The sequence below is a fragment of the Callithrix jacchus genome, chromosome 5 (assembly GCF_049354715.1).
Source record: "Callithrix jacchus isolate 240 chromosome 5, calJac240_pri, whole genome shotgun sequence".
In the NCBI taxonomy this organism is placed as follows: Eukaryota; Metazoa; Chordata; class Mammalia; order Primates; family Cebidae; genus Callithrix; species Callithrix jacchus.
In genome coordinates, this window is record NC_133506.1 from 97461488 (window position 1) to 97484702 (window position 23215).

Here is a 23215-nt window from a genome sequence, read left to right on the forward strand (position 1 = left end):
GCCCTATCATTTTCCAGCTGGTGACCTAGGGGTCTTAATTTCTCTGAGCTTCAGCTTTTCCCCATGTGTACAACTGGAATAATTCCTGACTTATCTAACCCCATGGAATTGTGATAATATGCAAATTAAAAATTTAGGTAGGATTTTAAAAATATAAATAAAAAGCATTATTATTGCTAAAAAATGTATGCTAACCAATTAGGAATTCAAAGGAGAAACATACACTTTAGTTAGGGCTACTCAGAAGTCCATATCAAAGAGGTGAAATTTGAGACAGTTCTTAAGGAGGATTTAGAAAGAAAGGTGCAAGAAAACTTTCCAGGTAAGAGGAAGTAAAAAAGTGCACCTTAGACAGCAAACAAGGCACCTTAGACAATGAAAACTTATATCTTTTCACAAAACAGCAAAGACTACATGTTAGTCTCTCAAGAGGCTGATGATGTTGAATCTAAAGATACACAGGTATTCTGAAGGTCAGAGAAGTGGGAAAATAATATGGTAAGAGCACATTTAGTACATTTAATTTTGTGGTGGTGAGCAGATTGGAAACTCCTTGGAGGGTAAAAATGAAGGAAGATAAGTAGATCATAAATAAATCTGCTGTAGTGTCTCAGGTGTAAGATAGTAAGGGTTTGAATTAGAGATGGCAGTGAGTTTAAAAACTGAAAAGACGAGTTAGAGAAAGGGTGAAAAAGACTGCAAAGAAAAACTAACAGACCTTGGTGACTGACCAGATACAAATAAATATATACAGATTGTGAGTAGATGAGTAGAATGAAGGAATGTCAAGGCAAAAGTCAATGACATCTGAATGATTGGGAGTAAAGTATGGTGAGGTTGTGAGGTTTTTTTGTTCTGTTTTATGAGAGGATTGGAGAGGGATGAGAAGAGGTGAAGGAAAATGATGGAAAATTACATTTAGACTATAAAGTTTGATGTCAACAGAAGACATCCAAGTGACATAAAATTGAAAGAAAGAAAGGTATATAACTGATATTTTCAAAGGCGGGAAGGGGAAGACATAGAAGGGACCTGAGGGGAGTTGGGCTTAGACATGTGGGAAGTCACCAAAGAAAAATATTTAGTAGGTGATTGAAAGTTCAAGACTGGAGCTCTGAGAGAGATTTAGGAACATAACTTCCCTTAAAAACATTTTAATTATTTGAGGTCTATATCTGTTGACACACAAAGATATTCATTACCTATTATTAAATTACTTTGGGATTACCTGTTATTAAATTACTTTGGGATTCTATCCCTAAAGGCAGAACTAGCCATAGTTCTGAGAGTTATGATAAAAGACACAGCCATTATAAGTGATAGGCCTTAAACTAGCAACTGATAAAAGGACAGCTATGATACACAACCAGTCGGAAAGGGGCCATCACCAGCTTCCACCCAATCAAGAACTTACATTTTGCTGGGTAAATTCTCTGAACATAGCTGCCAGCCTGTCATCCTCAATATCACAGTCAGTTTTGATAGCCACATTGAGAATGTGAATTGGTTCATCCCTGGGAACCTGTGACTCAAGAACACAAGCCAAAGAAATTATGAGGCTGGTCAATACAGATGCAGGTAGAAGTTATAACATTTGGTAGAATACCTGAAAGAGAGATACACCCCACAGGATATTTTGGTTTGCCCACCAGGAGGAATGAGCAAATTGAAACCACTGCCCAACAACAACAAAGAGATTAAAGTAAAGCACATAACTTTTAAAAGATAAGGCAGCAGAGGCATTAGCAACAGGTGGCCCAATCTTTACTTGGCATGAACTTGAAGATCACTATGTCTCACCTTTTTTTTAACCAATAAAATGGGGGTGAAACTATTTACCATATCTCTTCACAGAATGTGAAGGTAAATGAGTGAAATAAGCCATCTGAACATATTCCCACATATTTTCTTACAATTTATCAAACAATGGAAGTATCAAATCATGAAAAAATAACATTGTAGAGAAAGAACAATTTATTTACTGATAAGTGAAATTATTTAATATAAAGACAAAGTTTTAAAACAAAATGCCTATTTTTTTCTGCAATCTAAAGTCCTCCAATTCTCTGAGGACTATGATAGTACCACTAGGCAAAAATATAAGCCATGGCTAAGAATTCCAGCCACTATGCAAAAATATGGTGAGTAAGAATTCCAGCAACAAAAGCCCAAATCCTTAAAACAATATTCAGAGATTCAGAGGCAGCTGCAATGGATATAGCTGAGCGCATTCTATACTATGGACTCCAAAATTAATATAGTTTTTTTTAAGTTAGAATTTATAGTCCACCTGTTTCCCAAAAAACACTTTGGTGAGGAATACAAAATTGGGGTACTATAAGTTGGGGTAAAAAGATGAATTCTTTCTTTTATAATAGTCCAAAGTCAGAAAGACAGTATACAAGTCCCATGTCTGAGGGAACAAAGCAGTCTCCCAAAAGAAACGTTATACCTTATCTTCATCATAAAGAGATGTGTGACCCGCCTCAGGGAATGTGGGGCTTTGGGGTGGGGAGTCAGAGAAGCAGCCCATCACTTCATCAAAGATCCTAAAAAAATATAAGAGAAACATCCACCATGAAAACCCAAGTGGCAGGAAACAAACACTGCCATTGCCAGCTGAGTCTAAAAAAATAATCTATCTTAGCCTGTGCTCAATAGTTAACTGAACAGAATCACCAGTGGCTAGAGGTGACATGCAAAATTTCACCAAGTGGCAGAAATTAGAAGGATGAATTGGTTAAACTTTAATAAACCATATATATATTTTCTTTTTTAAAAAGAATGATCTAAAGCTTTTTGGTTTTGTTTTCTTCATATGTAAGATATGAGTACTGCTGTCATCATCGGTCTTAAAGTAACAAAAAGTGCCTGGAACTGGAGCTGTGACAGACCAATGTAATTACCCCTCCCTCTAGGGTAATGCATCAGTATACATCAAGAGATAGATGCTGAATGCATTTAATCAAAAGATGTATCGTCTCTTGTGGGGCTCACTCTAGTGTTATGTTTAATTTCTCCTGACATTTCACTCATCACAGAGCAGACAGCTTCTTCTGCTAGCTACTCAGGAAAAGATGGTTTTTGTTTTTTTCTGACCAGGCTCATACTACAAGTGGAGGCTTGTAGAATCTGAATGAGAGGTAGAAATGGAAGCATATATACCTCTCCGAGGGCGCATATTCAGCAAGGGTTACATCTTTTTATCTGGCTCATGGCTATTCTGGGGACCTTTATTCACTTTGCAGAAAGCTGAGACCCCAAAACCCAGATGTCCATGACTCCCCTTGCACAGAGAGAGTTCCACAATGACTTACCTGACAAAATCTTCGAAAGTCCGAAAAGAGACCATTCCGCCCATCCGCTGACATGGTGGAGTGAATGAGTTGTCCAACAGCACGTCGCTGACACTAGCTACATGGGTCATGCCATAGTGGTTGAGGTTGGAGGAGAAGGACATTCTAAATGGTAATTCAATCACGTTCATTAGATAAGGAGGGTAGGAGCAAGGACTGGGAAAGTAACAGTAGGGAAAAGGAACAAGGAGAAAGCTCTGAAGTAGGGTCAGGTTGCAGAGCAGATTTGGTTTTTTTACCCACTATGGATAAGGTTGTTTTGCTAGATTCATGTTAACCCTTTCTTTTGAATTTCCCCATATAAACTACATTTTCATCACTCCAAAATTTCTTCAAATAGAAAGCCAAGGACTATTAGGATTTTCCAGGCAATTTTAATACAATTACATTATAACATAGCCAATGAATGAACAGCACATAGGGGTTAAAAACCATCCTGCATCTTCCCCCTCCCTAAAGCATTCCTTCCTTTAAAAGGAAGTAAGCAAGCCAAGTGAGTTGTAACTATGCAACACTTAAGGCATTTTGCTCTCTAGGAACTGTAATAGATTAAGTATTCACAGATATATAAAGGGATAGGTAGATATATGTATGTAAAACAACAATTTTAATTAAGTAATCTGAAATGGTTTAGTAAATAATTATATAAAATAAAATTGTTTATGGTACAGAAACAGGTCACGATCTATAAAAGGAACTTTACTGAGGAATTTGCTTTTTCTTTAAATGGGTGGTAGGGATAGTTATTGGGGTTACAGTTCTCTTTTTGAAAGACAGACATTTTTCAACCCCAAATTGCAAATTTTTCTTTTCATAGTTAAGCACTTCTATACCAAAGCAAAAATATCTCCATTGAAAGCCCTTCATAATTTCCAGCAAGATACAGAAGGGCAGAGCATGGGTCTCAAAGTGTGTGTAAGAATGACAAACAGCTGCTAAACGGAGATGCCTGAAAAGAACTGAACTGATTTGTTCAATCTATATATGAATCTATATATTCCTTGATGCACCTTAGCAGTATGTACTGATAAATAATACTGTAAAGTATTTCTGAATGCTTAATCAGGACAGCCTGTTAGGAAGGACCAAGCTAAAGGATGCCTCCAGGACTTGCCTGACATATTACCAGCATACTGATCTGAAGCAAGTTCAGAGCAAGGTAATGACACTTGAACTTTGGGGAAGTGCCCCCAAAATCTCCTTGAAGTATACCACCTGCGGTGTTGCAGGGGGAAGAGAGACGGTAACATGGACTTGAGATCATGGTACATATTGTACCCTATCGCAAATCATAATAAGGCAATGGAATTCCTTATAGGATGGGAGTGCTGCTCACACAGACTAAAGAGACTAACACTCCAGGTTTTTATTCCTTTGGTGAGTGATTATGGAAAAGGTACATCATCTTCTGACAGTACTTGGGAGTCAAAGGCAAAGTGGGAGAGGAAACCATTGATACCATGAATGAAACAAACAAATGAAACACACATCAAGCAAGTCTTACACATGGTGCTCACTAGAAACTGGGATTCAGAGTTGTATTAACGCAGAAGTGCTATCATCCTCCTCTTTTCTAGGATCACCAAATGCATTTACTAGAAGAGCAAGTTTGTGAGGCATTGTATCTTTTCTACCTGCTTGGCATTAGACAGGAAAGATAAAAGGGTTCCAGACAACATTTAAAGGGAACTCCCTCTGAAGAAGCTAACAAGCTATGTTTGTGGCAACCATGGGGTTAAGTAGCTTTTTCACTCAACTGAACCCCATGGGAAATATTGACTATTCAGTTTCCCCTCGCTACCATGCTTGTGGACCAGGGCGGCTGAAGGCAGGCAGCAATGAGCCAACCCCACTCACCAAGGGAAGATTACAAGACCAATTAAAAGCATTCCTTTTCCTCTCCACATCCAAATTGGGATCCAAAAGCTAAGATTAGTTTTGATTACTTAATATTTTAAAGGGAGAGGGACAAAATAAATGTAAATCTATTAATAGTTTCTTGTGTCGGTGATTATCTACAAAGACCTTGCCATCAACTTATTATTGCTTTTGCATTTTGTGGATTCAATTCCAATCAGAATTGCTATCCTCTCAAACTTGCATTGTGTTGCCTTGCTTGGTTCAGTAGACAGGAGAAACCCAAACTACTAAAATATCACTTGTGTTATGTTAGCCTGGAAACCTCTTCACAGGGCTATATACTTTTCCAATGTTAATCTTATTATAGGTCTGAAATAAAAGCTGACTATTATTGTAACACTTTAGAAAATTAACTAACAAACTGACAAAACATGAAATCAGCTATTTCTGGATCTGCACTCCTCTGAAAGGAGAAGCAAATTCAAGAAACTAGAAACTGTAAAAACTGTGAATAATTTGCCAGGATAGGAGTAACCTTAAGGGTTTCTCCTCTGAAAGCCCCAAACTACACAGAGAACTTAGCAAAACAAGATGTTGCTAGCAAGGTTGAACATAAGGCAGCAAACCCCCTATCACACACAGCTAGACGGGAGCTTCTCCATACTGAGGCTTTTCAAGTAGTGCTTTTTGAACAGCTGAAGACATGTTTTCCAAACAGAAAGAATAATTCAGTATGTCCAAAGGGGAGCTCAGGACTCCCTAGCAGATAACACATTATCATGTCAAGTGTTATGTTATTTTTTTCCTGGTTTCACTATTCCAAGATACATAAAGGTGCTTTTAATTGGAAAAGAAACTAAACATACGGTACCTGTTTAGCGTGGGGATGTTCCCTCTGTAATTAAACAACCACAGTTAGTTACTGATAGGTTAGTGAAAGCCATAATAAAAGAATTGTCAGAGCAGATACAGACCAGTCATGAGGAGCTCCAGTTTGGCAGCTCTGGCATTCAGCAGACATAATTACGTGCTCATTACCCTTCAAACCCCAGGGTGCCTCCAAACAGGCATGCTCCTAACCTACCTCACCACAGCAGCTGTTGATGGAAAGGGTCAAAATGTATTTACCATGGATTTAAAAAATAGCTCTCTTACAAAAAAAATAATGCAGAGTAGTGGTAAAACAGGCTGATGAAAATTAATTTAAGCTATATGATATGGTATATTAACTTAAGCTTCAACAGGAAATATAATTCTTGACAGGATTGATTCTTAGAGACTCTTCTTTCTTGTTCCTATTACTGAAGGTGTAATAAGGAGGTCCAGGGAAGTTGATTCCACAGCTCCTCCTACCTTAATCACTTTTCCAGGATATGTCATGGACCTACAAATTCTCCACCAAAGAAAAGTATCCAGGAATCTGATTTCCCAGCTACCTATTTTAAGTATTTTTAACTGTCCTCTTCCTCCCATGAAGGAGAGCAGGGGAGAGGGTACTGTATTTTAGCAGCTTAAAAGAACAGAAAATTATGATAAATGATTCTATGATCAGAGCAGTATAAGTTGTTAAAATTAATTAATACTTTGTAATTAAATGAGTTTAGGATCATAATGATTTTAGTTTAAAAACTCTAGGCCTCTCATAAATAAAACCTTATCTAAATCTGACTACCGTAGAATTTCCTTATAGAGAATGTGCCAAAATCATGAAAGAAAGACCACCATAAGAACAGGAAACTACAAGGCATATCTCCCACATTCTCTTAGGCCTTTGCCACTAATTCTTTCTAAAAGATTTCCACAACTAAAAAACAAACAAATAAAAACCTTTATTGTCAATGTTAAGTGGGCAAAGTAATACTTACAATTTAGGGGCATTGTAAGGGGGCTGATCAGTTGATATCTTAACCTTCTAACATTCTTTTATCAGCATTTAATCACTGTTGGGGTTTTCTAGCACACAGAGGACTTAATGGGCAGAACATAGTGGGTGGTGCTGATGATATGTGGGAAGGAAGATAGAGGGAGGAAAATGATGCACTTTCCTTGGCAGTGGAAGGAGCAGAATAGACTGAGCAGGCCATATAAATAAAAAACTGTGACATATCACTGCACACAAACTGTATACCTCATGTGATTTGTGAGTAGAAATGCTCTTTGCATCAAACCTGTATCACGGAGTGAATTCATAAGGCAGCAAGAGCAACCTCCGGGTGCAGATACCTGAACCTTTGCTGTTTTGGATTCCTTGGGCCTCTCACTCAGGAGAATGGGCTTTATTTTTTACAAGAAATCCTTAGTTATAATGCACTTGGGCCTGATCAATACAGAAAAAGTATGCACAGGTTCTAGAACAGAGGGAGGTACAGCTGAATAGAAAACTAACTGCAGATGCTAATGAGAATAATCTTCCTTTTAAGATATAAAGGATGCTAAAGAAAGAGGCCACCTGCACAGTTTCTTATCATGAATCTCAGTTCAGAGAAAACTCTGCAACCAAAGAAACCTCAGATTCCATTCATCCAGGTTTCTGGAGTTTAGAAACCAGTATAATCTCTCTCAAATGTTAACAAATTTCTTAATCTAAATGCTTCTGTAGCTACATTCTAATCCCTTTGGGAGTCTTCACAGGATGAAGGCCACGTTTTCAGTAGAAAAAGGCCTGAATTTAAAAGAACACCAATAACAACAAAAAGCCAGGCTTTCTCCATCAGCAACTCTCAAGCTCCTACAGCGAGCCCCCTGCTGCTTTGTTATAAGAATTATGCACCATCTACACAGTGTGGGGTAAAAAGCAAAAACTCCCAACATCTCTAATTTTTAAAGGAATGGTCCCAAATCAATCATGTAAGTAGGTTTAGAGTCAGCTTATCTATTTTGGTAGAAAAAGAATCTGTGGGGATGTAAGGGAGATGGATGGAAGGAAGGAAGGAAGGAAGGAAGGAAGGAAGGAAGGAAGGAAAAACTGTCTATTAACAGGTAAATATTTAGCCATGTCCATAATTATTTATATGTTTTTTTTGGTTTTTGTTTTTTTTTTAAGAAATGGAGACAAGGTCCCACTATGTTGCCCAGGCTGGTCTCCAACTCCTGAGCTGAAGTGATCCTCCTACCTCAGCCTCCCAACGTACTAGGATTATAGGTGTGAACCACCAAACCTGGCCACGACATATTTTTCATCCTATACAAGGGCTATATGGTCAAGTTAAGAATATGACAAATGACAAATGTAGAATATCACACACTACTGTGATACACCAGAAAACTAGATTAACAGACTGTACTCCCCCCCCCAAAAAAAAACGACTAAGAGAAGAATTGCACAGGAGTCAAATATTCCATTTATGTAGCTGAAAACAAAATTTGCCACATTCCACTGCACACCCATCATGCAAAAATAGTCAAATTAGGCCAGGCACAGTGGCTCATGCCTGTCATCCCAGCATTTTGGGAGACTGAGGTGGGTGGATCACTTGAGCCCAGGACTTCAAGACCAGCCCAGGCAACATCACAAAACCCATCTACATACACACACACACACACACACACGATACAAAAGTTAGCCAAGTGTGGTGGCACACAGTGTGCATGTAATCCTAGCTACTCAGGAGGCTGAGGTGGGAGGATCACTTGAGCCCAGGAGGCAGAGGTTGCAGTGAGCCAAGATCATGCATCTGCACTCCAGCCTGGATGACAAAGTGAGACCCTGTCTCAAAAAAAAAAAAAAAAAAAAAAAAAAACCGTCAAATTGCTCAATCAGTGATAAGGCAATCAAGTATATTTTCAAATACATAAATGGGATATAAATTCGCTTCTTATAATCTGCTGTTTGGGCTATTCAAAATACTTATTATAATGAATCTTCATTTACAACATTTGATAAATATTAGAACCACTTTCCTTCTAGTAGCTTAGCTTCATTTTACAGACATGATAACCAAGAAACCAAAGAGGATGCTTTCCAAGGCATTGTTCAATATGGTGTCATAAACCACAATCTAGACCTGGCATTTTCTCATCTCTTCAAGTTAGCATTCCACATCAATATAGATTTTAGAGAAGGACAAGAGAAATTCTGAGGTTCCTGGCATTAAGTCACCTCTGATTTTATTGCTCTGCCTGCCCAGAATGGCTAGAGAGCTTGCTTCAATATGAATGCAAAGTCAGAGTTGCCTCCTGCTAGCTGAACCCTCTTTAATTTAAGAAACACTGACTTCTCTGGCAGCCACAAGTTCTGTGAGCCTTTTTACCATGCCTTCCAGCTGAATTTCATTTGGCTTGATTCTAGCTGGCCCTACATAAATCTTTTATCATATAAAAATGCTCCTGATTCTTTTGCTTCCTAACTTGAAGAAGAAAAAAAAGACCCTATATGAAAATGATGGGGATGCATGCAAACAAGCAATGGTTACATCAAGCTGTGACTGAAAGCCAGTATGGGCAACTCTTGAAATCAGGCAGCAAAGCAGAATCAGAAGAGGTCGGCTGAATAACCTACTAGCAGCCACCTAACAGCAGTACCATAAGAGAAAGAGCAATTTGACTGGCTGTGACCAGTGGTGGTCTCTTTGCGTGACTATATTTCTGCAGAAGAATCCAAATCAAGAGCTGTAAAAACCATCTGAACTATGTATTTCTATTGGCATCTCCCCACCATCTCCTTGCAGTTCAGATGGCCTGATTCTATGCAGGGCTTTAGTTTATGATAAAATGATCATTGCTTCATTCATTTGCAGCCCCTCCAAAGCCCCTTCTTTGCTCTGCTGGAAGATTTTGCTCTTTCTGAAACAAGTACACCAACAGAGATACAGCATATTACTGTTGCCTACTGTATAATTAGCTACAAACCCACAGCACAAAACTACAGGGATTTACAGGTGCCCTGGATTCTGCTTTTCCTTCCCCCTGGTCTCAGCTAGTCTTCCTTGACAAGGGACCTTGGGCTACCCTAATGATATATTGAGAGTTTTAAACTTGACTCTCCAATCTTACAAGTCTAGAGTGCCAAAATAACACAGCAGAGACTAGAAGCTGAGCCATGGATACAGGAAAGCACTTTGGTAAGCACTTAAACCTGCTGAGAATCTTCTCTTTTGCCAGATACTTGTATCTTATCAGCAGACTACCCTGAATGAAGGAAGCAAGCTCTGTAAGATTTCATTTATTTATAGCTCATCCTGGCTTGCTAACTACAACAAGTGATCCCACTGCTGAAAAATGCTACAAGTTGGATGACTTTTGAGTATCTCAGTACTATCCAAAGGAAGGTCTCATCTCTGGGTGTTAAAGATTATCAGAATTCTTGAAAATGGTAGTTGGGTACTGATCAGTCATATGGAAGGCTTCTGATTTCTAACCTTCCTTACAGATAAAAAGAAAGTCCAGAGGCCACCCATTGACAGCTGAACATTGAGGATGGATGCCAAGCAGCCTAAACTCAGCCATGACCAAAACACATGTTATCAGGGGAAAACACAGCCGACCTCTTCTGGATGTAAGACATGAGAAAAGGGAAGTATCTGAATTAAAACATTATAACACAGAAGGCCAAATTCACCAGTAGCGAATAGCAGAGAAGGTGCAATGCAACCTGACTTAACTAAAGCATGGATTTCCATCTACGAAATAGGTGGAAATAAACACCAATAGGTCCTCACCCATTATATATGTACATAAACGTACAACAAAGTATACTTCCATCTCCTGCATCAAATTTGATGCTTCTTATTTGAATCACAGATTAAAGGTTAAAAAGATTACTCATGTTCACTAGTATGTATTAATTATAAAAATCATTTGGAGTTTTTAATTTTGTACTCCCAGACTGTCATATTAAATAGAGCCATACGTATAGCCACAATTTATGGGATAACATACTTTACAAATGTTTGTATAATTATAGCTATATTTTAAAAGATCAAATACAGGTTGACTGAAGAATTTGTTTTCAGATTATTCTGAGGCACTTAATATGCTCAAACCTTAGTGAAATCCTGAAGGTCAAATGATTCAATGAATTGTGCAAAATAAAGACATTCAGGATGATGCTTCAGTATAACAAGCTCTCCCACCTCCAGCACCAGTGAGTGATACTTGGGTCTCTGAATAGGAAAGAAGACAGACACATACAAAGCTTGGGCTCTAAACCCTAAGACTCACTAGAGGAAGAAGGGGAAAAAGGAATATTGAATGATATAGTTTGAGCTCCAGGATTAATTCACGTAAAACACTGGTTGAACTCTCTAAAGGGTGGGCTCACAGAATCTTCAATGAGAAAATTAGGTTCTAGAAGTCTGCATAATATAAAACACTCTCTTAGTACAGAACAGTTGCCCTGAATATTCCTGCACCAAGAAAATAACTTGAGATAGTCACTTCTGCTTCAAGAACATGTCAGGTTAAAAAATGACTCATTAAAAAAAAATCCCCTCCCCTCAAAAAAAAAAATCATGTAGCCTTTAAATGCTAAGAAGGTAAAGGAAACACATACACACACAACATACATGTGTTAGCTTAAATCAGAAAAATCTCTTTAGCTGCTGTTCAAGTGAAGGAAGGGGTAAATCCAGACCAGGAGCTTCCCTGAGTGAAGCTCTAATAACTGGATCCTCTGGTGAATAAGGCCTACAGATGCCAAATAAGTTGGAACTACAGTCTCCAGAAAAAATTTAGAAGTCTTGGGTAGAAGATCAAAAAGAAGATAATATACCTCGACTGAGGCACACCTAGCGAGAAGGATGAAACAGGAAGTCACAAAGATTAGAAATAAACTATTTAGTAATCTGCTTTTTACAAAACAGACCTTTATTGGAGTACTAGAAAAAAAAGTCAAATTATACCAAAAAACAGAGTAACCACATGTCAAGCAATGCAAAATCCTATGATGAATTAAAACAAAAATTAAAATGTACCAAATATGTTACCACTGAGCAACTTTTCAAGTATGCTAAAAACGGGTGTCTTCTCCCCTTTTAAAGGCTCCCCTAGTCGTTTGCGATATATTTTGCCTACTTCTCTAAAAATAAAAATAAGTCCTAAAAAGATACAGGTTTTCAATCCCAACAGCAACTAAGGCATTTGCCTGAAAAACAAACAAACAAAAAACTCTGCGGCTGTCAATTTGCAGACAGAGTGCCATGTTTCACCCCAACCCATGGAGAATAAGTCACAGTCAAAGACAAATTGCATGATTGAGAATTACAGTAAGAAGAGTTATAAAACAAAAACAAGGCCGGGTGCAGTGGGTCACGCCTGTAATCCCAGTACTTTGGGAGGCCGAGGTGGGCAGATCACCTGAGGTCGTGAGTTTGTGACCAGCCTGACCAACATGGAGAAATCCTGTCTCTACTAAAAATACAAAATTAGCTGGGTGTGGTAGTGTATGCCTGTAATCCCACCTACTCGGAAGGCTGAGGCAGGAGAATCCCTTGAACCTGGTTGGCGGAGGTTGCAGTGAACCGAGATCGTGCCATTGTACTCCAGCCTGGGCAACAAGAGCAAAATTCTGTCTCAAAAAAACAAACCAACAAACGAAAAAATATAAAAGCTGCCGGAATGGAATTCTACCAGATGACTCCATACGTAATAAGAGACTGCAGTCTTGCTTTGATATTACAGCTTACTAAGACACTTCTAATGATGTGCTGGACAAATTTTGTCTAATTCAAAAACATCTGGCTAGGAATGTGAAGACCAAGTGAAAGGAAAAAAAATGCAAAAAACTGGTTAAACAAAATACCTGTTTTCTCCCCCAGGAATTTTTAATCTGCCCTAGGTATGGCGGCACATGCCTGTAGTCCCAGCTACCTGGGAGGCTGAAGCAGAAGAATTACTTGAGCTCAGGAGTTTGAGACCAGCCTGGAAACATAAGACCCCATCTCTTTGAGTGTAGGAGGGAGGGGATTGATTTGTTAAACCTCAATTGGGAAAAATATAAAATTCTGCTGTTTTGTATTAAGTAAAATATGAACAATTCATATGCCTTTTCTCTATTCTCACTAATTCTTAAAGCATGCATAAAATATTGTAGTGTAACATTCATAATATCAAGTGTGGATAATTCCTGTAACTACTAAGAATAAGCAACATAAGAATAAGAGTTTTTCCTCTCTCCAAGGGCACTGCCAGTGACATTAAAAAAAAAAAAAAAAGACGACTCAGTGTGACTATCCTAATTACTTTTTGGTCTAAATTGAACTTTCTAATACAGCAGCCACTAGCCATATGCAGCTAGGGAAGTGCTTAAAGTATGGCTAGTTTATATTGAGATACACTGTAAGCGTAAAATGCATGCTACATTTCAAAGACATAGTATGAATAAAAGAAAAAATGTTAACAATTTTTATTACATATCAAAATGGTATTTTGAATGGGTTAAATAAAATGTTATTAAAATTAATTTTATGTTTCTTTTTACTCTTTTAAATGTGGCCAACAGAAAATTTAAAACAACATATGTGACTTGTATTATATTTCTATTTGACAGTACTGGTTTAGAAGTAGTGACTTTCAGTTATAGCTGTTCATCAGAATTATCAGAGGAGCTTTTCAAAGTGGTCACCTATACTCTAATCCAAAATGAATCGGGTCTTGAAAGTCAAGACTCCAATATGTGTATTTTCAAATTACCCCTCAGATAATTCTGAGAATCATTAATCTAGAGGTTAGTGGACATAATTGAGCCTTATAGGTCTGGGAGTGGAATGAATACTGGTAGCCCTCTATAACTTCTTTCTGTAGAATGAGAAACAATATGCTTTTTGCTGCTTGATCAAAACAGAAAAAAGTAAAAGTACTGGAGTTAGGGAAAAAAAGTTAGAAAAGTACTTGGCTCAAAACTAGCTAAATCTAAAAGAGCTTAGATTTCTTTTTAAGATGAGCAGGCCTGTTGTATAATAAAGACTTTGGCCATCGTCTCTGGTTCCTAGAAGAGAGACTAAATCCTTGTAATTTCCCAAGTAATAGGAGTGTCATTGTTATTTATAAGCCTCTTGGATCACACCTGAGTTTATACTAAGAGATGAGATGACTCAGGAGGGGAGCTGGTCACTAGAAAGACCAACTACATGATTAGAGGGTTGAGGGCTTTCAGCCAGCCAGACTTCTGGGAGGAGAGATTGAGTTTAATCATGTAGGCTATGATTTAATCAAGTATGCCTACGTAAGGAAGCCCTGATTTTAAAATACTTTGGACACAGAAGGTCAATGGAGCTTCTTGGTTGGAGAACACATGGATGTGCTAAGAGGGTAGAAACACTCTGATTCCACAGGGAACGAACAGGGAAGCTCTGTGTTTGAGACCTTCCCACACTTCACTGTAAGCATCTCCTACATTGGCTGATCCTGACAATAAAACTGTAGTGCTTGAACTCTGTGAGTTGCTCTGAGGGAATTATCAAACTGAGAAAATTGAGGGGACCCTCAAATTTGTAGCCAGTTGGTCAGAAGTGCAAGTGGCCAGGGGACCCCATTTATGGCCCCATCTGAAGTAGGGACAGTTTGGTTGTGGACTGAGCCCTGAGCCTGTGGCATCTAATTTAACTTTAGATGGCTAGTGTTAGAATTCAATTGCAGTACACCAGCTGGTGTCACAATAAGGTTATAAATCCAAATTGTAACAAAAACATTTGGGGGGAGGGAATATATATCTTATAAAACTAAATTTAACTAGTAAATCTGCAATAACTGAACAAGCTATACTCTGAAATTGAATATATCATTTTATAATCAAACCTGATCATTTGATCCTCAACAAAAGAACTTTAGATCCATAAAAAAACATTAAAGCAATTTAAACATTTTTCTGGTTTTCACAAAGATGATTTTATTTTTCCTTTTTATTTTGCAATTATTTTCACCTTCACAGTTACACCAATAACAATGACGGCAATAACAATAATAATCCAGCAGGTTTAAAATTACACCAACAACCAAGGGAGACTTGGTTCAGGGAGATTACAGGATTACTGTTATGTTCAAGTCTGATCTTTACCGACAGGCATGTCCAGGTGTTGGGAGGGACAGGCACAGAAGTTTTGAAACCACATCAAACTAACCAAGATTTATACTCTTGACATAGAAAGGTGAGTAAGATTTCTTAACAAAGCAGTCAAGAAGAATTTCTCTCATTTTTCAGCCAACATTCCCTCACCAAACTGGACATATCCTCAAATAAAAAAAAGTAGGACAGGGAGAACAATTAAGAAAGACAGGGAGAGTGATGAGGAGGGAAGGAAATCAGAAGCGGCCCTGCAGCCTGACTACAAATCACTGCCCAAAGGAAGAGGTAGGAGAAAGGCAGGAAGAAAAGGAGACTGCCCTGAGAATTACAGAGAGCATTAAGTATAACATGTAGTTCTCTACAATTATTCAAGGAATGCAGGAAAAGAAAGAAGACTGAGTGCTGTGCCCATGTGTGCCATGAGTACTTCACCGCTCACTGAAGGACAACCATTCGTTTCTAGAAAATGAGATTCTGAAATCCACGGAGACAAAAATGTACCAAGAGATGCTTGCTAAATCAAGGATATATGCTTTTCTCTGCCAGCCATAAGGTATTTTTGAGGTAGAGAAGTGAAAGGATATTCTGAGACAAAGAAGACAGGTACTTTTTCTGAAGATGACTCTGCTCATCTCCCAACCTCTGCTGGATCAACAGTGGCATCCAGTGGCCAAAAGTCTCAGCACAGACTTCTTTGTCTCCAGAAAGGGTTTCTATTGCTTTAGGTGAAGTGGCAATTTAGAACAAAACCATTTCTGGTGTCTATAACTAAGGTTCCCCAAAGACACAGTACTTTGTAATACCAAGTGAAGAACCAAAGGCCATAAAGAAGAAATGGAGAGGGGCAGGTTAAGATTGGCTGTGGTATTTATATTTCCTGCGGTATTACTAAAAAGAACGAAAATACAGGAGGGGGTGAACCTATGTGTGGGTGGAATTCCTAGATTTTCATTGCCTTAGAATACTTTTTAAAATATGAATCTATCAAATATTTTCCTTTTAAAACAAAAGCAATTCTGAAATAAAAATGTCCATATGTGCATTTTATTTTTTTAAAAGACATAGGAAGGGAAGAATAATGTAATTATCATGGCTTACTTCAGTAATTTATTTGAAATTAAGAAGTTTGGTTCTGAAATGTAATTTTTAAAAACTGATTGAATTTCAACTGCTAAATTCAGTTGTCTGTTTTAGGGAGATAATGAAACTGGCTCAGGTATAACCTTCCTTAACCCATAGCAAACATATAGAAAAGTAAAGCATTCCACCCAAAATTTTTTGGTCTAATTGCTGATTTAAATCGTTAAAAACAATGGTTTTCTGGCAAAGTTCTAGCAAGTAAAACACTAGTAAATTCTAACTTAAAAAAAAAAAAAACAGCTGTTTCCTCAGTGACATAATACAAGCAAGAATGCATGGAGTAGTTTTAAACTTTCATCTTACTTAGACCATAATTTGTCTCTTTAGATCAAAGAGGTAGGCACCAAAAGGCCCTTCTCTTATGGTTGATATTGTTCATTTTTTGCTCTATATTTCTAACTAAAAAAACATGGAATTGTCATACACATTACTCCCCTTGATTCTCATAATAGACCTCTGGCTGGCTCAGGTGCACATACCACCTCAAACTTACCTGTTTGGATGAGATGTGGGCAGCATGAACTGGAATTCCACCACACAGGTGTTGTCCTTAAGCTGGCGGTGTTGTACGCTGTTAAGTTCATAGGCAATATAAGCCCGTCGAACATACACCTGGTTCAAAAGTAACCCTCAGTAAATAAACTTCAAAAATAGAAATTAAGAAAATAGCCAAGAGAAAGTCTTGAAACGAGGTATCTGAGGCAGACGGTGGTCTGTGGGTAGAGAAGTCCCAAGACCCTATGTATATATATGTATCTTGCTTTAATTAATAAAGCTGGAGTCTTAATACCATACCCACGACTACTAATGAAAACGAAACTAGGCTGCCTCTGCGGGACTCCTACATGCACTACAAACCTTCTTTCATACTAACCTAAACCCTGGAGAAAGTTTCATCTTTAGCAAAAGACAGCATATAGAACCACAACTATTAATCTATTAAGAATGATCATATCAACAGAAGATAAAAGTAAGCAGTGAGAAAAATGAGAGGTGCTGATTTTGAGCCACTTAAGGAGTGAAAACAGAAGACACAAGCAATCACAGTACAGTTCAAGTCTGCTATCTCATGTCTTTGTTTTGTGTCCTCCCTGACATCCCCCACCCACTCAAAATCAGTTTTTGGCAAACCCTGGTCAAAAGCAGTAAGGCATAAGCAGTAAGACATAATTTGATATATAATATCTCAAATATATGAACTTGACTCAAGAGTTAAAGAAACAGCAAAAAAATAAATTTAAATTTAAAAAAAGAAACAGCAATAGGCTGTATCTCTGCAAAAACTGTCAGTCTAACCTCACACATTTCACAGCAAATTTGCCAGGCACATAAAATGCTACCTGAGATTCCACGGCATGGGAAGTATATAAGGAACGTTCTCATCAAATGACATGAAAACACTATAAAACACTTAAATGTTTTAAAACTTCTGGTATTTACAGAGTAGGATAATTTACACTCTACCACAGAACACAAATAAAAAGTAACACAAAAGAGCTGGCAACAGACTACCGTGATGTTATATTACATAAACTCATCTAAAACACTCCTTTCCCTCCATCTTCAAAAAACATCTATTTGGCAGCTTTACAGTGGTATATAGGACCTGCAGTTTTTGTGCTTAATGAGGTAGTGTGCTGTAGTACACACAGAAGTCTTTGGAGTCAGATTAGCCCGAGTTCAAATGAAAACTCTTCCATTTATTATCTATGTGATTTTGGACAAATCTCTTAGCCTTTCAGAGTCTCACTTTCTTCTTACTTCCTAAAGTAATTGTAGAATTAAATGAGAAAAATAAAATACCTAAAACACAGTTCATTAAATGCTATTACTTTCTTTCCTTTAAGGAAGTACTTCATAAGAGCTGCTTGACAATCCAAAACATAACTAAAATCCATTTAATTTGGCCCAAATCACACAATGGTAAGATTACATACGTTCTGATCAGCCACATATTTTCACTTTTTGTGTTACAAGGAATCCTAACTCATTATGAAATGGGAGAATTCAAATACCTGGAAAATAGAAACTTCTGAAAAATGCTGGCAGCTATTTTCCTGTGATTGGAACCTAGAAGCTGGTGATGAGTTCAGATGAAACACTTGAGTAAAGTATCTGAGTAAGCACTTAACTGTTTCAGAGGAAAAGAGACTACCCTTAAGAACCAACCTTAAGGCCAGAGAAACAGAACCAGCATGGCAGCCAAATGGACAGAAGAAACCAGCTAGAAGCAAAAACACATTAACATAAATACTTACCTCCAGAGCTGCCATCCTCACTACTTGGTTGCTGTGATAGAAGAAGTTTGGTAGGACATCAAAAATAGATGTTTCTGACAGGATGAGTTTCTAGAAGACACAAAGACAGGTTTAAGCCTTACATCAAAAGGAGAACAATTTCAATGGACACTATTTGGCATTTGAAGCAGTTAGTGAAACGTAAGAATTATGTCTGAATGCCATAACCTCTCTGTGCCTCAGCTTCCTGAGCTACAAAATGGAGAAAATAATAATACCTATCTTCATTGGGCTGTTGTATTACAGGAGTAAATACACGTAAAATTCTGAAATACTGCATTATTTGTATGCTAATGAAAGTGCTTATGACTATTATTATCTTTTCTGACATTTTTTTGTACTTTCTAAATGTTGTCTTCACTGGGCATGGTGGCTCACACCCGTAATCCCAACATTTTAGGAGGCTGAGGCAGGCAGATAACTTGAGGTCAGGAGGTCGAGACCAGCCTGGGCAACATGGCAAAACCCCATCTCCATTAAAAAATATAAAAATTAGCCGGGCGTGGTAGGGCATGTCTGTAATCCCAGCTACTTGGGAGGCCAAGGCACAAGAATCACTTGAACTCAGGAGGTGGAGGTTGCAGTGAACCGAGATTGCACCACTGTACTCCAGCCTGGGCAAGAGAGTAAAACTCTGTCTCACTAAAATAAAATAAAATAAAAAAATAAATATTGTCTCAATACTCCACTATGGTAAACCCAGATTTGTACTCTAGTTGAAACCCCGGATTTCAACTATTAACCTAATAAGAAAAAACATCCTTCTTTCCCCTCTAGATTCCCCAGGAGGAAATCTTTTTTTTAAATTGCATTTTAGGTTTGGGGGTACATGTGAAGAACATACAAGATTGTTGCATAGGTACACATATGGCAGCAGGATTTGCTGCCTTCCTCCCCTTCACCTATATCTGGCATTTCTCCCCATGCTATCTCTCCCCAACTCCCCACCCCCTGCTGTCCCTCCCCTATTTCCCCCCAACAGATCCCAGTGTGTGATGCTCCCCTCCCTGTGTCCATGTGTTCTCATTGTTCGACACCCGCCTATGAGTGAGAACATGTGGTGTTTGATTTTCTGTTCTTGTGTCAGTTTGCTGAGAATGATGGTTTCCAGGTTCATCCATGTCCCTACAAAGGACATGAACTCACTGTTTTTGATGGCTGCATAATATTCCATGGTGTATATGTGCCACACTTTCCCTGTCCAGTCTATCATCGATGGGCGTTTGGGTTGGTTCCAGGTCTTTGCTATTGTAAACAGTGCTGCAATGAACATTCGTGTGCATGTGTCCTTACCGTAGAACGATTTATAATCCTTTGGATATATACCCAGTAATGGGATTGCTGGGTCTTACAGAAAGTCTAAAGATTCCCCTGGGCCAGATATAACAATGGTATCCTTGTTTCCAGGTAGAAAAATAGAAAGTCATCCCTAAGAACATAATGTTTAAAAATAATTGTGGAAGTCCTTACAATTAGCAGTAAAATTAGTCAATAATCTCTTATAAAATGGGCTTTTTATAAAGCTTAATAGTATTAACATAAAGTTAAAATTAAATGATAGTTTTGTCTCCAGAAGAGTAATTACCTATGTATACATCTGATTCAAATATCATAAATCATTAGAGAAATGGGTGTGTGTATATATATATCAGAAATCAACTAGCCTTGTCACTTAATTCTGGTCTAGAATACTCTCTAGGTAAAGTACAAAGATATAGACTTCAATAGGACACTTCTATGAAGGCAGGCCTATTTGAATTTTAAGCTAAACCACAATCCTAATAGCATTTTTATGAAAAAAAATTCGTAAGTATAAATCATTTTAGAAAGTCAAGGCATGAAACTCCACTATAAAGAAAATCAAAATTAATTAATTGATTAATTACTTAAACTATGTTCGGGAATAAAGGAGATAAGAGTGCAGAGTGGCAGAAAAGGGCTGTGTGTGTGTGTGTGTGTGTGTGTGTGGTGTGTATATACCTGCAGGTTCTCAATGCAAAATTGATGTCCATACATATCAATAGCTGATAGGAAGATAGACTCCACTTGGTTATGGCGAAGCTCATACGATGGCAAATGGGAGGCAATAAGAACCTAGAATGAGAACAAAATAAGAGGCACATGTTCCTCAGGGAGTGATTATTCTAGGCTCCTATTAGGCAGCTCTGATACAAAAGCAATAAATATAAATCTGTAAGTGCAGGCATCACAGATAAAACAGAGACCAAGTAAAACAACTTCTAGGTCCTGTAACATAAAGCCAATGCCACCAAATACTGAATCTTAGTTGACTCTCACCATAATTTGCACTGTGGCCAGTTTCCCATGAGGGGCAAGGGGAAGGGAGAGAAAACAGCTTCAATCAAGTTCCATCAGTGTATGTGATTTACCATTGCAAAGCTGCTAGTCCTGGGGACTGCATGACTAGTTGTTAATTGGGAATCAGGTCTGGCAGGGAGCAGCTGTGGGGAAGGTGGATGCAGCAGAGCTAGCCTTTTGCAACTCTGAAGTCGAAAGAAAGACTAGGAAAGCTGCTTTGACAGCCCCAGGTACTCAGCACCAAGGAGAAGGCGTCAGGAAGTAACACCAATGCACGTGAGGGACAGGGAGAGTGAAAGCAGTGTCACAAACAAACAGTGACACGGTAGGATCTGAATACCCTCAGCAGGTCACTGAGAGGTTCAATAACTTTGAGTAATTCAGTGACATGGATACAATTGTAGAGAAAGCAGAAGGTCACTGAACAGCTTCAAATGCTGCTTCCTTGTCAATGCCCAAGCACTGAAACACAAAGGGAGTGCCAACTCTCGGCTTCCCTGCTGAAACCTTTTGGAATGGAAATGAAGACTGCAGGGTGAAACTAACTGGACTTCTCTGGGGTTGTTCTGATTGCTGCCGCCTAAGATTCATTTCATTATCTCTCTGCTTTCCACACTTGATTATTTCCTGTACACTTAGAAGTTTTCATCTGCTTCTAAGCTCCCTTTGGGAAGTAAGCAATATTGAGTCTATTTCCTTCCCTCAGTGTCCTTTCCTCCACCTGACCCTGGTTTACTAACACAGGGCTACTAGGGAAGGAAGGGAATGATAGCAGGATTTTTTTAATGGGGAAAGGGCTTCTATTTTAAAGAGACTCAGCATTAATCTTTTTCTTTCTCTTTAAAAAACATACCACATGAAAACATTTGTTCTGAGGAAAATGTGACACATATAGAAAATTGCATGTTCTTTGTAAGATGATTAGGCACAAGTTCATCGTGTCTAGGACTGCCGGATCTATGAAAGCCATCCCTTCTTTAAGAATACCAACAAATGTCCTTACCTGGCGTGCTCGAAGTGCTACTTTAGCATTGGTGGTCTTACTGAGTTGAGTGAGCTCTGTGAGAATATTCAGCAGTTCATCAGTGAGAGTAGGGTCCCGGCCACACAACTGATCCTAATTGTTAATGTAAAAAAGAACATAGATAGCCATATTAAAAAGAACAGGTGGACAGGATTTTGAAATGGAGAAAAGGAATGAAAACAAAGTAAAGATAGCTGCATTAATAAGAAAATGCAAACTTCCTGTTATTTTTACCCTAAACAATGTGGTAAAGAAGATCCCAGAGGAAGTTTGGCTAAGGAGAGGCAGCCCAAATCCCTCAGTCATTCAGAATTCCTAACGTGTTTCCTTATAAATCAACACTATACTTTTAACAAGCAGAAGAACTCATTAGAGACCACTAAAAGGGCCCAAGAGGATTCTGAGTGAGAAATAATACATTACGTCTCAAAGTTTTAAATAACAGGGACTAAAGGCCTTCCTGTTTCCTCTCCCATTTTTGAAAGAAGGTAGATATAAGGCAAAAAGAACCACTCCAGTGGTTTTCATCTCACAAACCAATTTTCAGCAACCCAGGAAGATGCAAAACAGAAACACAACAACAACTTATTTATTTATAAATACACACTAACTAAAAACACCATCTCATATCCTGGCAATTCTGTATCCCAATTCATTTCTCTTCTTCCTGTACCAAGAATCATTCCATGATACTTAAACATGTGACTCCTTAGCTGAATTAGAGGGAAAGAACAAGTTCTTACTATAGAATCCATGGTTTATTCACTATTGGGTCCTTCTTCTTCTAAGAAGTAAAAAATGGTAAGAAAAAAATCCCAATCATATTCTGAGAGAAATATCCTTACTGGAGTCCAGTAGAATATCAGTTTATTCCCTAAATTCAGCCATTATCCATGCAACTTCCATCTAAGCTAAAAAAACGGTAAATGCAGTTTTTATAAATGTCTGTCCTTTTCTGAATTTTACAGAGCTACTGGTAGTGGTATTATTAACACCACACCATATAAAATATATCCATTTAGTTACCCCTCCCTCTACTTGGAGTTTTAAATAATTGCCTTGGCTGGGCAGGGTGGCTCACACCTGTAATTCCAGCATTTGGGGAGGTCAGGACAGGAGGACTGCTTGAGCCCAGGAGTTCAAGACCAGCCTGGGCAACATGGCAAGACCCCCATCTCTAAAAATAAAATATAAAATAAAAACTTTTAAAAAGACGGAA

General features: G+C 38.2%; 1 protein-coding gene across 23 annotated transcripts in view; it reads right to left on the reverse strand.

The window, feature by feature from the left end:
* Positions 1–23215, reverse strand: part of ACACA (acetyl-CoA carboxylase alpha) — a 307755-nt gene that overhangs the window by 118706 nt on the left and 165834 nt on the right. For 19 of the 23 annotated variants that reach the window (XR_013535729.1, XR_013535730.1, XM_035300747.3 and 16 more), the window contains 8 exons: positions 21976–22089; positions 20634–20747; positions 18615–18704; positions 16850–16968; positions 6088–6111; positions 3318–3461; positions 2453–2549; positions 1415–1522 (listed from right to left, as the gene is read on the reverse strand). Coding sequence is in view for 21 of the 23 variants with exons in the window: in XM_035300747.3 (XP_035156638.1) it covers positions 1415–1522; positions 2453–2549; positions 3318–3461; positions 6088–6111; positions 16850–16968; positions 18615–18704; positions 20634–20747; positions 21976–22089 (810 nt within the window). In the remaining 2 variants the exon portion in view is untranslated. The remainder of the gene's footprint in view (positions 1–1414; positions 1523–2452; positions 2550–3317; positions 3462–6087; positions 6112–16849; positions 16969–18614; positions 18705–20633; positions 20748–21975; positions 22090–23215) is intronic. The other 4 variants (XM_078373749.1, XM_035300744.3, XM_035300742.3 and 1 more) reach the window with 1 other exon arrangement.